This window comes from Notamacropus eugenii, chromosome 5, assembly GCF_028372415.1.
Source record: "Notamacropus eugenii isolate mMacEug1 chromosome 5, mMacEug1.pri_v2, whole genome shotgun sequence".
Classification (NCBI taxonomy): Eukaryota; Metazoa; Chordata; class Mammalia; order Diprotodontia; family Macropodidae; genus Notamacropus; species Notamacropus eugenii.
Window position 1 is genome coordinate 278,013,554 of NC_092876.1, and position 15,337 is coordinate 278,028,890.

Sequence of the window (15,337 nt, forward strand, 5' to 3'; positions counted from 1 at the left end):
CCATCTAACCCTGCCTCCTCCATCTTATTCATGTGAAGTCGATTGTTTGAATCCAAGTATAAGACTTTACATTCCTCCCCACTGAATTTCATCTTATTATTTTCCTCATATTGCTTTAATTTATAAAGATTCTTTTGAATCTTGACTGACAGTATGTTAGCTATCCTCCTAGCCTGGTGATATTTGCAAATTAGAAGAGCACTCTACTCATTTATCCAAGTCACTGGTCAAAATGTGAAAGAGAACAGGGCAAGCTCAGTTTGTTGGGGACCTCCCTTGATGTCTTCCTGAAAAGTTGAACTTGTATCATTAGTAATGACTCTGACTCCAGTCATTCAAACTCTTTCAAATAGATTTAAATGTATTTCCATCTAGTCCATGTCACTCTGTTTTCTCTTTAAAAATATTGTAAGATAAATTAGCAAATGCTCTGTTAAAATCTAGTAAACCTTAAGTACTGTATTGCCTTGATCTATCGTTTTAGCAACCTGTCAAAAAAAGGGGGTATGATTTAGTCCGGTATAAGCTGTCCTGGTAGAAGTGATTCTGGTTATTTATAAACGTTGCTTTCTTTGCTAAATGTTCACTAAGAAAGAAGCATTTATTAAATACCTACTATATGCCAGATACTATACTAATAAGTTATTTACAAATATATTTCATTTGACCTTCACAACAACTCTGGGAGATAGGTGATATTATTACCTTCATTTGAAAGATGGAAAAACTGAGGTAGACATCAAGTAAGTGATTTGCCTGGGTGTCTGAGGGTGAATATGGACTCAGGTCTTCATGACTCTAGGCCCAACCCTTTGTCTAACTGATTCTAGAATTTTCACAGGAATAGAAGTCAAGCTTACTGCCCTAGAGGGCACAGAATCTATTGTCTTATTTAAGAAGAGAGGTTCAAATCCTACCCCTAATTTTATTAGTTTTGTGAACACTGACAAGTCATTTAACCTCTGACCTTTAGGCAAATTTGTGAAATTATCAGAGGTCAATGAAGTACTGACCACTTCTTATTACATTGTCATTATTAATAGAATAAAGGTTCAGTTGTTTTCTGTTGCATCTGACTCTGTAACCCTTTTGGGGTTTTCTTGGCAAAGGTACTGGAGTGGTTTGCCATTTCATTCTCCAGCTCACTTTACAGTTGTGGAAACTGAGGCAGATAGGGTTAAGTGACTTGCTCAAGGTCACATAGCTATTAAGTGTTTGAGGCCAGATTTGAACTCAGGAAGATGAGTCTTCCTTACTCCAGGCTCTGGCACTCTACCATGATACCACCATGGGATATAGGGAGATCACAGATTAATAGACCTGAAAGTCACCTCATTTTATAGATAAGGAAATTGAGGTCCAAGCAGCAAAAGTGATTTGTCTAAGACCATACAGCTAGTAAGTGACAGAGCTGGGATTCAAACTCAGGTTGTCTAACTCCAAATCCAGCGTTCTTTATACTATACTATGTGTATGGTATCACTGACGTGTGGTTTCACTTGGTGTAGGGTGCTGCATCTGAAGTCCTGGAAAGCAAAACTAGCAGATGCCAGAGGTTCTCTTCTCGTTCTCTGCCCTCCGACCCTATGGTTGTAGATGTTGGTGATGGTGGTGGCAGTGGTGACGGCATTGAATAAATGGAGAGAGTGAGAGAGCACGGAAGATACACTGTCATTCTTTCCAAGCCTGACTGTATCTTTGCATTTTTTTCTGTTGGATTTGCCAAATTTCTGAAGGGATGAGTGTCTCTATGTTGAATACATCCTGATATTTGATCCTATTGCCAGGGCTGTCTCTAGGATTGAGAAAACTCACACCCCCATATTAGTATGCAGGTTAAAATGAACATTTGAGGTGAGGAAAGAAGCTACAAATGGGCAACTTGGAGCCTGAGGTAGGGGGTGTGGCAGAGGGAAGGGAAGCCCTAGTTCTTTGCCAGGGAGATGGGGGGTGGTGGTGGTGGTGGAACTATTTGTATGTAGATGAGGCTTGGGGATTTTTTTTTTTAGTACTCCTCTGTAGACCTACTTCCCCTCCCCATATTACTTCCCCTTGCCACTTAGTCACTGTCCACTTGGTAGGAAGTCCTTGGAACACAAGGCCCACATCAGTTGCCCAAATTTCCTACATAGTAGGGATGATTCTTTCCCTTAACCTTATATCCACAACCCTTTCTTCTCCCTCACCCTCTAGACCTTGTATCCATGGGCACCTGGGCTCCCTTGGTATGTTAAAACCCTTGAACCAGTAACCAATGGCTCTTTCACACTCTATTTACCTTCTTTCCTCAACTAATTTCAATTATACTGCTGAACTGGCATTAAAGTTCCTGCAAGTGACAAATGCAAACATTCTGAGGAGAAATTAATTGGAAAATCTACTTCCCCTTGCCCTTCTCCCTCCAAATTGTGGTTATAGAATGCCTTCCCCCAGCACTGTCTGTTTTAATAGAGAGAGCATTGAATTGGAAGTCAGCCAAGAAAGGCTGTAACCTAACTCTGTTGCCAATTATTTATGGGAATGTGGGCAATTCAACTGAATGACCATTTGATAAGCGTCCACTCAGGCCAGCATATTCCAATCACTGTGCCTGGTGCTGATGGAGCAGACAAAAATGAAAACCATGCCTGCCTTCAAGGACTTTACATTCCACTGGGGGTAAATACATACAAAATTAATGCCAAGGAATTTCTAGGGGGAGGGGGAGATGAGCAGTGACAATGAGGGCCTCTGGTAGGAGGTGGCAATAGAGCTGAGCCTCATTGGTCAGGAGCTAACAATTCCAAAAGGTAGAAGGGAGGAGGGAGAACATTATTATTGCTTGTCCTTCCTTCTCGAAGAGGGCCAATGATATCACCAGGGTGATGTCTTGACTTGTTCATGAATTGGCTTTAAGTAAGGCAGAGCTTCTCAAAGTCACTAGCCTCACTGTCTCCTCCAACATCACTGAAATGTAACAGACATGGGGGACAACCAGTACAAGTCACAGGGAGATGAGCTCCCCACTCAATCTCACCTCTTCTCTCCTCCCTTGTTCCGGTCTTTAAAGAAGAGGTGATTCTTCTCTTTTGGTGGTAGAAACTACTGCAGGCATCTTTATTATTACTCCCATTTTACAGATGAGGAAACTGAGGCTCCGAGAGATTAGGTGATTTAGCTATACTGCAACAACTAGTACATGTCAGAAGAAGGACCCTAACTGAGGTCTCTCTTGACTTTTCCTGGTCTTTCTACTGCAATATATTGTTTACCAAATCACGTTTTCTAAGGCTCAGGGACAGTTAATTCGAGCAACTAGCTCCTAGAAACTAGTTATCGTATTTCTGTGTTGTTTCTCTCTTACTAAAAAACTGGGTGAATTTGAGTCAGATTGAGCTTCTAAACTTTGTGCCTCAGTTTCCTTATCTGTAAAAAGGAAAGAGTAATCTCTACCCCATTTCGAGGTTCTCTGAGGAAAATGGGAAGATGCCTATAAAACTTGTTAAAGGTGGCCCTGATACTAGTCAGACATTTTGAAGATCTAGGGGTGTGTTGATTGATTGACTGATATGCAATCCTATAAGGCAGGGGCTAATTCAGATGATGGCAGACAGCCAGTCGACAAGCATTTATTAAGTACCTACTATGTGCCAAGCACTGGGGATACAAAGAAAGGCAAAAACAGTCCCTGATATTAAGGAACCCACATTCTAATACAGGAGACAACATGTGAATAACCAGATATATATAAGATTTAAAGAGAACAGATTATGATACTTCAAAAGGTCTGTCATCTATCAAGATTTCTATCTAGCAATAGAAACTTGTAGGAGACTTAGCTATATTGTTATTGTGTGTCAAGACAAGGTGAATCATAAAATATAAATATATTTTAAAGATAAAACCATAAAATGGAAACCATAAAACCATGAAATATAAATAAAATCATAAAATATAAACAACAAAATAATTAAATAAATAAACCATAAAATATAAATAAAAAATAAATAAACTATAAAAATGGAATTAATTCTTCAGAATGCCAGAGGTCAGCTTAATTATAATTATTTTCAATTTGAATCATTACAATTGACGACAGAAAGGCTGACCCAGAAGCAACATTAAGACAGCCTTGCTTCTTAGCTGGCAGGGCTACCATCAGCTCTTGGAAAGCCTTCCAAGGGACGCTCTGATCTGACCCCTGCTAGGTCTGTGTACCCTACTCCTTTGCTAACCTCAAGACGTTAGAAAACAACATCAAACAGCTTTTTCTCACACGGCACTTTCTCCTCCCCTTTCTTTCCTACTACTGAATTCTCTGACCAGGCCTCATTCCCTCAGTTCTCACAAACTAAACAGCTGGGATGCTTCAGCAAACAGTTTCCAGGGCCAGGGCCAGTGGCTATGGAGAATTGGAAAATATTTACCAATGGCTGGCTGAATTGAGTCCTTTCCACACCTCTCTTTGCATAGAGTCAACCTGATCTCCTTGTGGTAAATAAACCCTACATTTTTGTGGCCCCTTTTCCCCTTCCCCGCCCCCGGATGTGGACGTGGTCATAGGCATGAGCAAAGGAGAAGTTCCATAGTAGGAAATGGAAAGCAGAGGCAATATTAGCATGGGATACTTGGGCAAGGTGGCTGAAGGCTGTATGTTGAGAATCTGGGAATCTAGGTCCACTGTTTCCAATTTAACTCTTTTCATACTATTTCAAGTCTTCCTGCCTTCCAAATAACCCATATTTCTATAATACTTTGAGTTTTACAAAGCACTTTCCTCACAAACCAGTAAGTAGTGCAAATGTTATTACCACCATTTTTCAAGGGAATAAAATAAGTCTAAGTAGAAAGATTTAGAGACTTAAGGATTTGTAGTGAGGAGGGACCTAAGAGCCCACCCATTTTACAGATAATAAGCTTGGGACTGGAAGAATGGGGGTGTCCTCAACAGAACTAGGGGAATTAGGAGGAAGACTGGGTTTAGGGGAAAAGACAACAGCAGGAAGAATAATAATAGTATTTATGTAGCATTTTAAAGTTTGCAAAACACTTTATAAATGCTGCTTCTTTTGGTTCTTACTGTCCTATAAGACAGGTGCTATTATTATCTTGATTTAACAGATAAGGAAACTGAGACTGAAATTAAGTGACTTACCCACCCACCATTCATGTGTCCTGGTCTTCCTAACTATTTCTGCTCTCCAACCATCGTACCAGTTATCTGCCTTAGATCAAGAATGGTTAACGTGTCTTTCAAAAAGTTGAACAGAGAAGACAAGGGCATGATCCAAACTCCAAACATCTGATTCCAAATCCAATGTTCTGTCCTTCAGACCTCTCTGATTCTTGACTTTGCCTCGCTGGAAATGAAATCCAGCTCTTCAGTGTTCCAAATCTGGCACCCTTTCTGTTAAACAACATTGTCTTTCCAAAGGGGGAGATTCCCCTCACCTCTTAAGTGGAAGTCAGTGAGATAGAAGGAAAAAAGCATGTTAGGAGATATTTGGTATTCCTAGGAGTATAAGACATGGAACAGGTATGGAGGGATGGGTTGGGGAGAAAAGGGGAATTCCCCCAAAGCAATTAAGTATGTGCCTTCATAGCCTGTGGAGGAAACTACACTATGGAAAAGAAGACATAGTGGCGCTAATCCTTAATACTGCCCAGGGACCGAACTTTACTAATATGGCTGGCCTGTTTGATGGAGTCCATCCACGTTGGTCGACCGCCATTCTATTAGTAGTTCTATTTCATCTGGGAGCCAGGAAAAGAGAGACCTGATTATATGTTTCTTGAAGATAGGGACTAGGTAAAATCTTTTTTTCTTCACTTTTGTTTCTCCAGTACCTAGAATAATGTCTTGCCCATAATAGGAATATAGGGACGGAATTCCTGGGTGAAAAAGTTTCCTCTACTCATGCAAGTCAATGCTTTCTCTGAGTCACTGGCAGGAGCAGCTAGGTGGTATAGTGGATAGAGCACTGGACCTGGAACACTCTTCATGAGTTCAAATCTAGTCTCAGATACTTCCTAGCTGCGTCACCCTGGGCAAGTCATTTAACCCTGTTTGTCTCGGTTTCCTCATCTGTAAAATGAACTGGAGAAGGAAATGGCAAGCCACTCCAGTATCTTTGCCAAGGAATCCCCAAATAGGATCAGGAGGAGTCAGACACAACTGAATAACAAGAAAAATCACAAGAAGGTTAAATAACAGCCAGTATGTGTTAGAGAAGTAACTTGAAACCAGGTCTTTTTGATTGTGAGGTCAGCTTTTTATCTGCCCTGCCACTGTTGGCTCTCAGTAAATAAGAGGTGCTTTTAAATGTTTGCTGAATTTGTTTGCTGTTATAATGATTCACACTTACATAGGGCTTTTAGGTTTACAAAGCACTTTCCCCTTGATAGGTACAGGTATTATGAAGCAGGTAGGATGTACAGTGAGTAAACACTGGGACTGGGCAAGAAAGACTTGAGTTCAAATCCAGCCTCAGCCATGTACTACTTGTATGACCTTGGACAAGTCACTTAATCTCTGTCTGTTTCAGGTTCCTTATTTATGAAACGGGGACCATAATAGCACCTACCTCCCAGGGTTGTAGTGCGGATAAAATGAGATAAGATTTGTAAAGTACTTCACAAGTTTGAAGGTATTAAATACCAGCTATTATTACTGTTATTATTATTTCCATTTTATACTCCATTAAGAAGTTATAGACTTATCCAGGGTCACAGAGCTAGAAAGTATCACCTAATATTTTATCAAATTTTTTCAAATTTTGATATCAAATTTTATCAAAAGGCCTTTGTTCCTGAATGAGGTGATAAATGATGGGCATGAGAGAGTTAGCTTATCTTAAGCCTAAATCTAAGTTCCTTTTGATCAAACTTTCCCTTTCGTGAACTTTACAGCAAAGGAATCAGACATACAGCCTATAAATCCAGAGTGGGGCCTGACTCAAACTAAAATGTAGTTGGGAAATATTTAACAAAATAAATAAAAATACAGTAAAAAAGATAATATCACATTTTAAAAATAAGTCAAGATATGCCCAGCAGGGATCTTTATTTTTGGTTAAATGACCCCTTTTTTATTTGGGTCTGACATCATTGCTTTATGACAAAGTAGCTTGGGAGTGTTCAGAGTATTAGGTAACACTAGGTACAGAATTTACCTCTACTTCCTCCCTACCCTGGGAAAAATACAAAGAAGTCAATGTTTCCCCATGGCCACAGGGTATTTTCTTGTCTCTTGGGGAGTTCCTTTTCCTGCCCCATAGCCTAGGAATCCCAGCTCAAGGCACTGCTGGTCCTACTGAGGGTGGTGGTGGCGGTAGCACCAAATGCTCATTCAGATGATTGGTTCTTAGCCCAGACTTCATAGAACCTCAGTTTCCTCTCAGGCCCATTTGACAGGTCTTTCATTAGGAAGTCTTCAGTTGTGTTTTGTCATGGTGGCTGTATTTTCTCTTGAACCATTTTAATCACTTATGTTAGAAATGCTTTCCTGGCATGAGGGCTCAGATCCTCAGAAATAAGTCTCAGACCTCTCCAACACCTGTAGAGTGTCTCTCCCCACCACCTCAACCAGGAATCCTCTTTTGGAAGTCTTCACCATCAGTTAATAATGTCTAATGCTCTCCAGAAATCACTCACTACCCTGGGCTACTGATTGTTTCCAGTAGTTGTTTCTAAGGCTGACTTATCAGTTACCTTGTTTGGACAAGAAATCGTATCCAAGACTCTAGTGACTGAAGCCATATACTTACTATGCCTGAATCCCACACCAGAAAACTTGAGCTACTGTACTGAATAGACCCTATCTGGGCATTATGCTTTCTCTGAGAAAGTCAGATTAAAATTTTTAAAAGTAGGAATATAGGTGTACACTCCCATCCACTCCAGCCCCCATTTAAGGAATTCTGAGGGGGAAATTCAATTTATTAAATAGATAAATTAAGAATACAAATTCATTATTTATTTTACATTAGGATTCACCACAGAATTCCTTTAATTATCAAGTTCTCTTGGTGCATTGAAAATATGTTCTCACAAAAATTTGGTTTCCACACAACTTTTCAGGAATACCTATTATATAAAGTGAATTATGCTTTCAGTTGTCTAGAAACACACCATTTCAGTAAATTCCTCTGTTGTTCTATTAATAGACTATTAGGAATAGATATTTGGGCACAAGCTGGCATGGGTAAGCATCATTTCAGGGAAGATCATAGCATACCAAGCTAGAAAAGACATCAGATATGAGTCATCCACTCTAGTCCCCTCATTTTACAGATGAGGGAATTGAGGTCCAGAGAGATGAGGTAACTTGTCCAAGATCATGTGGGTAGTGAATAGCAAAGTTGGGATCTCTTCTCAGGTCCTGGGACTCCAAACTTGGTCCTCCTTCTGCTAGAGCATGCAGATCCAGGACTGTGACCCCACTTAGCAGGAGACAGCTCAGTGGTATGACTTGGGAATCTGAACAGAGCCCATGTCCTCAATCCGGTAGCAAAGAAGAAAGAGCAAACTGGACACAGGCCAATGTGAACTGTCAACTGGCATGTGGGAGGGAGAGTTGGAAAGGGCACCAGGGAGAGTGAGGAAAAGCAAAGCAGGATATGAATGAAAGTCCCCCAGGGTAGGGATCAGAAGCAAACTGGACATTGACAGCTCCTTGGAGGTGAAAGGAGTATGGCATATGGTTCCAGCCCAGGTGGCGGAGACAAGATGTTGAAATCAGAACCAAGGGGCTATTGGGGTAATAAGAGAAGGGTGACAGTAGAACAATATGAAATGGGATGGGAACTAATATCAAGAGAGGGAGAATGTTTGTGGAATTTCAATTGACAGGCAGCATAGACACCTATGGAATACCAATGGGAGAGGGACAATTCATAATAGCTGGCTCAATAGAGCTGGTTGAGATTTTCAAAGCATTTTCTCCATATTATTTCATTTGATGTTCATATCAATAGGGAAGAGGGGCTGGTGAGAGAGAGCAGGCAAGTTCCAAAGGTAGACTCCAAGGTCCCTTTGGGCCAGGAGAGGTAGAGAAATCTGAAGGAAAAATTGTAATGGTAAAGGCTGGGGAGGAGTTAATCTGTTCAATGTTGAAATAACTTTCACAGATATTTCAGATGGAGAACAGAGGAAGCTCTGTGTACCCTCTCTCTTCCCTTCCCCTTCCCTCTCTCCACCCTTTACTATTCACACATACACACCCAAACATCTAGACTCCTTATCTTAGGCATCTTCCCCAGGGAGACTGCTCTGATACTTGGTCCTGGGGCTAGAAGCACCCAAACACTTCTCTACTCTACTCAAATCATTCAGCATTTATTAAGCACCTACCCAGTGTCAGACACTATACTGTGCTAGGCTCTGGGAATACAAAAATGAAAGTCCATGCCTTCAAACAGTTTTTATTCTATAAGAGGAGGAAACATATTCGTGCATAAATTTATACAACACCTATACAGATTAAATGCAAAGGTGGGAGAAAGGAGGAAACTAGCAACTGAGGTCAAAATCTTCATGTAGGACATTTCCTGAAACAAATTCCTCAGCCTGTCCCCAATCTAAAGATGCTCTTCCAGTCCCAGTTGAAAGGGAAGAATCATCCCTTGGAAAACCTCTCATTTGGGGGTTGATTCAAATTGCCATTCAGAGATACAATCAGAAAGGAATACAAGTGTACCTCCACCCTAAAAGAATTGGGGGAAGGCTCAAGCCTTGCAGGTGACTCTGGAGATAACTAATTTTTTTTCATCTCAGAAAGATGGGGGAAGGGCTCCACTTGCTATTTTCTTTCAAGTTAAGTCTCCATGATCTCCCCACCCTCACACCTGGTCCTAGAGGAAAATTCTATCTTTAGCCTAGGCTTGGAAACTCCCATTGCCTGGGGAACTTGGAGGGGGAGAGAAGCAGAAGTGTTTCTGGAACCAGGCTGGGTTTGGTCTTGGGATCAGGGTAATGAGTGGAATCCATAGGAGTTGTCTGTTGTACCAGGGAAATATCTCATGAACAGCCAGGTTATTTCTCTCTCTTTCTCTTTCTCTCTGTATGAGTATATCTGTCTCTTTCTCACTCCTCCTGCTTGCCCCTCCATTGCTCAGCTCTGCCAACACTGTAGCTACTGCCTTAGCCACAAACAGGAAGCCGCAGAAGTAGCATCTGAGCCTCAGGCCAAGAGGTTGGACCCAACTAGGAGGGGAGGGGCCCAGATTCCCACTTCTTCGCATGCAATCACATTTATCAACAAAGTGCTTTCCCATGAAGGTAATGGTGGAGTTTAGGGAAGGAACATAGGTGTCCTAAAAGGACATCAAGGAAAGAGAAACTTTTTACAAATCCTCAGTTTTTTGAAAACAACAGCTCAACTGAACAGAACAGGGTAGGATGATAAGATTGAGGGTTGAGAGATCATCTATCTAGCCCAGTCACCTAATTTTACAGCGGAAGAAACTGAGGCCCAGAGAAATGAAATATTTATCCCAGATCACAGAGGTTGTAAGTCACAGATGTTTTTTGAGTACAAATCTAAGGCACTTTCCATTTCCCTAAAGAACTCTTAAAGGAATAATGTGATGATATTGTAAGAGATCTTGATGGAAGAGGTGGGAGGTTGGGGAATCATCTAATCCATCCTGTAACTAAACAGGAATTGGTTATGTGCCCTCACTGGTGGTCACTTCTTCAAGATCTACACTTGAAGAACACAGGTAGAAACAGGGGAGAGCTACCAACAAACTACTTTATCAAGCTAGAAAAAATATTAACTGGATGTATCTAGAGAAATAAAAAATCTTGAATATCAAAGGAAATACTTTTTAAAATTAGGAATAAAGGGAGAATAATACATCTAGACCTCAAACTATAAAACATACACATATATATCAGTAATCATCAAAACTCTGGTACTGGGTTAAAAATATAAAAATGGCTCAATGAAGCAGACCAGACAAGGAAGAACCAGAAATAAATAGATTTGATAACATAATATTTAATATACTCAAAAGCATAAATTAGGTAAGAATTCTCTATTGGTAAGAATTCAAGAAAAATTGGAAAGTAGTCTGGTGGAAAGTAATTTTAGACTAGAGATTCAAAAACCTTTTTTTGGTCATAGATTCTTTGGGCAGCATGGTAAGGACTAAAGACTCCTCCTCAGAACGGGGTTTCTAAATGCATAAAGGAATATTATATATTTGAAATAATGTATATTTGTTATATATTTGAAAGGAATAGCAGGTTGTGCGTAGTAGATTTACAATTCCATGCACAATCATCTTTTTAATTGTATTGTTATAGAAATGCTTGTTTTATACCATAAACTAAAAATAAAATAAATAATCACTCAATTAAAAGATGGATAGATTTTTGAAAATAAAGTAAAACACATAAGACTACAGAGAAAACCTATTCTACTGAAGTACAGTTATTAAAAAAAAGAAAGTTTCCACATCCTAAGGAAAAAAAAAACCACTGGTTAAACCAATGGTTTGTACCATATACCACAACAAACACAAAATGGATATTAATTAATAAAAGTTATGCCATAAAAACATTAGAAGAGAGCCAAGCGTGTTTCACAGTTACAACGAAGTGAATTCTTAATCCAACAAAGAATAGAGGCAATTACAAAAGATAAAATAGATCATTTTGATTATATGGAATTGGAAAGATTTTTGAATGAACATAATTATTCTAACTGGGATAAGAAGAGAAGTGGTTGAAGGGGAAAAGAAATCTTTGTATCAAATAACTCTGATAAAGGTTTAAGACATAAATAGGCAACAAAAAGAAATATATAAGACCAAAAGCAGTTCCCCAAGAGTTAAGTGGTTAAAGGATATGAAGAAAAAGTCCTTAAAAGAAAAGTTGCTCGTTATGATCAACCATATGAAAGATTTCCCTGAGTCAAGGATAAGAGAAATGGAAATGTAAATCCAAATAACTCAGAGGTATTCCCTCACACCCAACAAACTGGCAAAGATGACAAAAGATGGCAATAGTCAATATTGGACAACTTGTGGAAAGATAGGTACTCTTTGTGGAGCTCTGAATGATCCAACCATTTTGAAAACAATTTGGAACTATGGGAAAGAGAATAGGACAATGACTAAAATATCTCTATGTACCCTTTTACCTGGAGATTCCACTGTGAGGTAGATGTACCCCAGGAAAGTCAATGACAAAAAAGAAAGGCTCTATATACACCCAAATATTTATGGTGGGGCTTTTTGCATTAGCAAAAGTAGGTTTCCATTGACTGGGGAATGGCTACAACAGGTGTAGTGCATAAATATGATAAACTATTACCATGCTGTTAAAAAATGAATACGGAGAAACATGGAAAAACATATAAACTGATACCAAGTGATATAAACAGCAGGCAAACAATAAGCAATGATTACAACAATGCAAATTTAAAAATCAACAAAATATTTGAAATGGAATGCTGTAAAATTATAATGACCAATCTTGGTTAAAAGAAACCATATGAGAAGTCATCTCATTCCCTTCTATCCAGAAGTAGAGATTATGGGTCTGGAACACGAAGAGAATGTCATCTCCCCCCTTTTTGTTCATGTGTCAGTTTTTCCAAAGAAGTTTCATTTCAGTCTCTCTGTCTCTCTCTCTGTCTCTGTCTCTCTCTCTGTCTCTGTCTCTCTCTCTCTGATAAACTAAGGGTGGCTGCCTGGGAGAGTACTATATTGGGCAAATAAATGGTGTAAAAATAAAACATCAATAAAATTATTTTAAAAAGAAATAATGAGGAGGGGCAGCTAGGTGGCAAAGTAGATAAGAGCACCCACCCTGGAATCAGGGGGACCTGAGTTCAAATGTGACCTCAAACACTTACTAGATGTGTGACCCTGAGCAAATGACTTAACCCCAATTGCTTCCCCTACCCCCTCACCGAGGGGGAAAAAAAAAAAAGAAAAAGAAATAGTAGGGAGAGAGCTTGGTTCTCATTTTACCTGAAGAACATTCAGTTAAAATAAAGAGGGAACCTCAGGGAGAGGAGGCATCACTGTCTAACGACCCCTTCTTCTTCCTCAAATGATGTCTTTCAAAATTCCAATCAAAAGCCACCACTTCCAGGAAGTCTTCCCTGACTACGTACCATCTAGTTTAGGTCTCTCAGATCACTCTGTGACTCCTCAATGTATGTAGTTAATACCAATGATAGTAACAGTCTTATACTTATTGTCTATTTCTTGAACTGTGTTCTTTTACTTGCTTTATGTATTTTGTGCCTTTCTCCCTTACTAGATTTGAAACAGGGGCCATATTTTGTGTCATTTCTTCATGCAGTGGGAAGAGGCTTGCGTTTAGAGTCAGAAGAGATGTGGATTCAGATTCTACCTTCCAAATTTGCTTCCTGTGTGACCACGGATAACTCACTTAAACTCTGTGAGTCAATTTTCTTATTTGTAAAATAGGGTTAATGATACCTATAGTACTTGTATGTTATAGGATTGTTGCATGGATCAAATTAGATAATGAATATAAAATGCCTTGCAAACACCCAAGTTCTTCATAAGTGTGAGCTCTACTACTGAAGAGTGATTATTTTTCATGATGTCTAGGAAAGGACTGAGTTCCTGGGATTTAGTGCAAGACAGAACTCAGAGATCATCTCATCCAAATCCCTAATTTTGTGTATTCAGACTTCTCTAAGATCACACAGGTAGTAAACAAAAGGACCAGGATTTGAACCTAGATCATCAGAATTTAGGTTCAATGCTCTTTCCATTGCATCATACTGTTGTTGGTGATTAATTCTTCCTGCTTCCAAGAACAGGATCGAAGTACAGCTGGACTCAAGGTGTTCTCAACTAGAAGTAGATGGAAAGCACCTTGAGGGAACACAAACCCCTTAGAATCTTTAATTCCCATTTTTTGATGTCTTCATTTTTTTTCCAAAGGAAAAATTTTCCTGTTTCTCACTCACTTTTCATCCCTTTTCAGTCTGACTAACCCTGACTCCCCACCACAGCCCTGATTGGAATTGCTCTCTCCTCAGCTGTTATATTATTAGCCCTTTCTTGATCCTTCCAAAATATAAGCCTTCTTCTCTGCACCCTTAACTTCATCACCCCAACAGTGATCCTCAGTCCCATTACCCACAGGAGAATCTTAGCTTTTCTCTACCTGAGTTGTTCTTGTAGGGGAAAGGGAGTGTTTTCTGAGACTGTGAATAAGATTGTGCGATCATAGATTCTTAGAGGTGGAAGGGACCTTAGAGACAGATCATCTAGTCCAAGGCCCTCATTTTATATACTGAGGTCCAGAGACAATAAGTAACTTTTCTCAGTCAGCAAGAAGCAGATAGCAGAACTTAGATTTTAATCTAGACTCCAGATCTATTGCTTTTTGTACTCCACTGTACTGGGACCTGGGATGGTGACTGATGCTAAGCAAGTTTGGGTTTGCCTTCCTGACTTGAGCCCTTTACCGTCTCAATAGCTTGATGACTTCCAATTCTCCAGGGGACTAGTCAAATTCGTACATAGACATTCTTCACCACTGAAGGGAATTCCCTCATTGTGGATCTACTAGGGCTGAGAATACTTTCCATTGGTATGATTTTGATGATTTTCTGAAACTTCCGCTTTTACACTATAGTTTGAGAGTTCTATGGAAAATAGTTAGAAGACTCCTTGACAGTTGTTCAACCCCTTCCAAGAAAGCCATGTATACAAATCTACTTCATTTGAAGGCTGTCAAAATGACAGAAACAGAGTAGCATTGGACTAATGCCAACTGGTATAACTGCACCTGGTATAGGACAGGTTGAGGTTCAAAGAGAACTAGAGAGCCTTTAGAGGTTCTTAAGTTTCTGTGCCTCAGAGATACATTGTTTTGTTCTCAGGGACTTCCTAGCTTTGGCCAATCAAGAGGACACACAATTTGCCAATTAATCAATCAATAAACATTTATTAAAGGCTTAGTGCCAGGCACTATGTTAAGAACTAAGAACCAAAGGAGAACTGAGGTGTTAGGATCCTTAGAAGTCCTGTTGAGTATGAATCATAAAATCTAAATACTTTGTAAAACTGTTATTATTATTATTATAGAATCATAAAATGCCAGAATTGGCAGTGACATTAGAGATCTAGTCCATCCCCCTCCCCTTCTTGACAGATGAAGAGAATGACTCACTATAGGTCACAGATTTCTTGTGTAACAGATCTAGGGCTAGGCATCAAGTGCTCCTTGCTCTCAGTCTGGTATTCTTTCCACATTAATATGCTTTGTCTTACTAGGACCCCATGGCGCTTGTTATCAGTGAATCTTCATTCACCTTCCCAGTTACCTCACAAGGTCAGGAGTATCATAATAGAATCAT

At 39.6% G+C, this 15,337-nt stretch overlaps 1 protein-coding gene across 5 annotated transcripts in view; it reads right to left on the reverse strand.

The window, feature by feature from the left end:
• Positions 1-15,337, reverse strand: part of POU2F3 (POU class 2 homeobox 3) — an 82,824-nt gene that overhangs the window by 29,707 nt on the left and 37,780 nt on the right. The window contains exon 1 of one of the 5 annotated variants that reach the window (XM_072612942.1): positions 706-794. The exons of 3 other annotated variants lie outside the window; for them this stretch is intronic. In XM_072612942.1, the coding sequence (XP_072469043.1) occupies positions 706-711 (6 nt within the window). In that variant the 5' untranslated portion in view covers positions 712-794. Of the gene's footprint in view, positions 1-705; positions 795-15,337 lie in introns of those variants that run through there. One more of the 5 variants, XM_072612943.1, reaches the window with a different exon arrangement.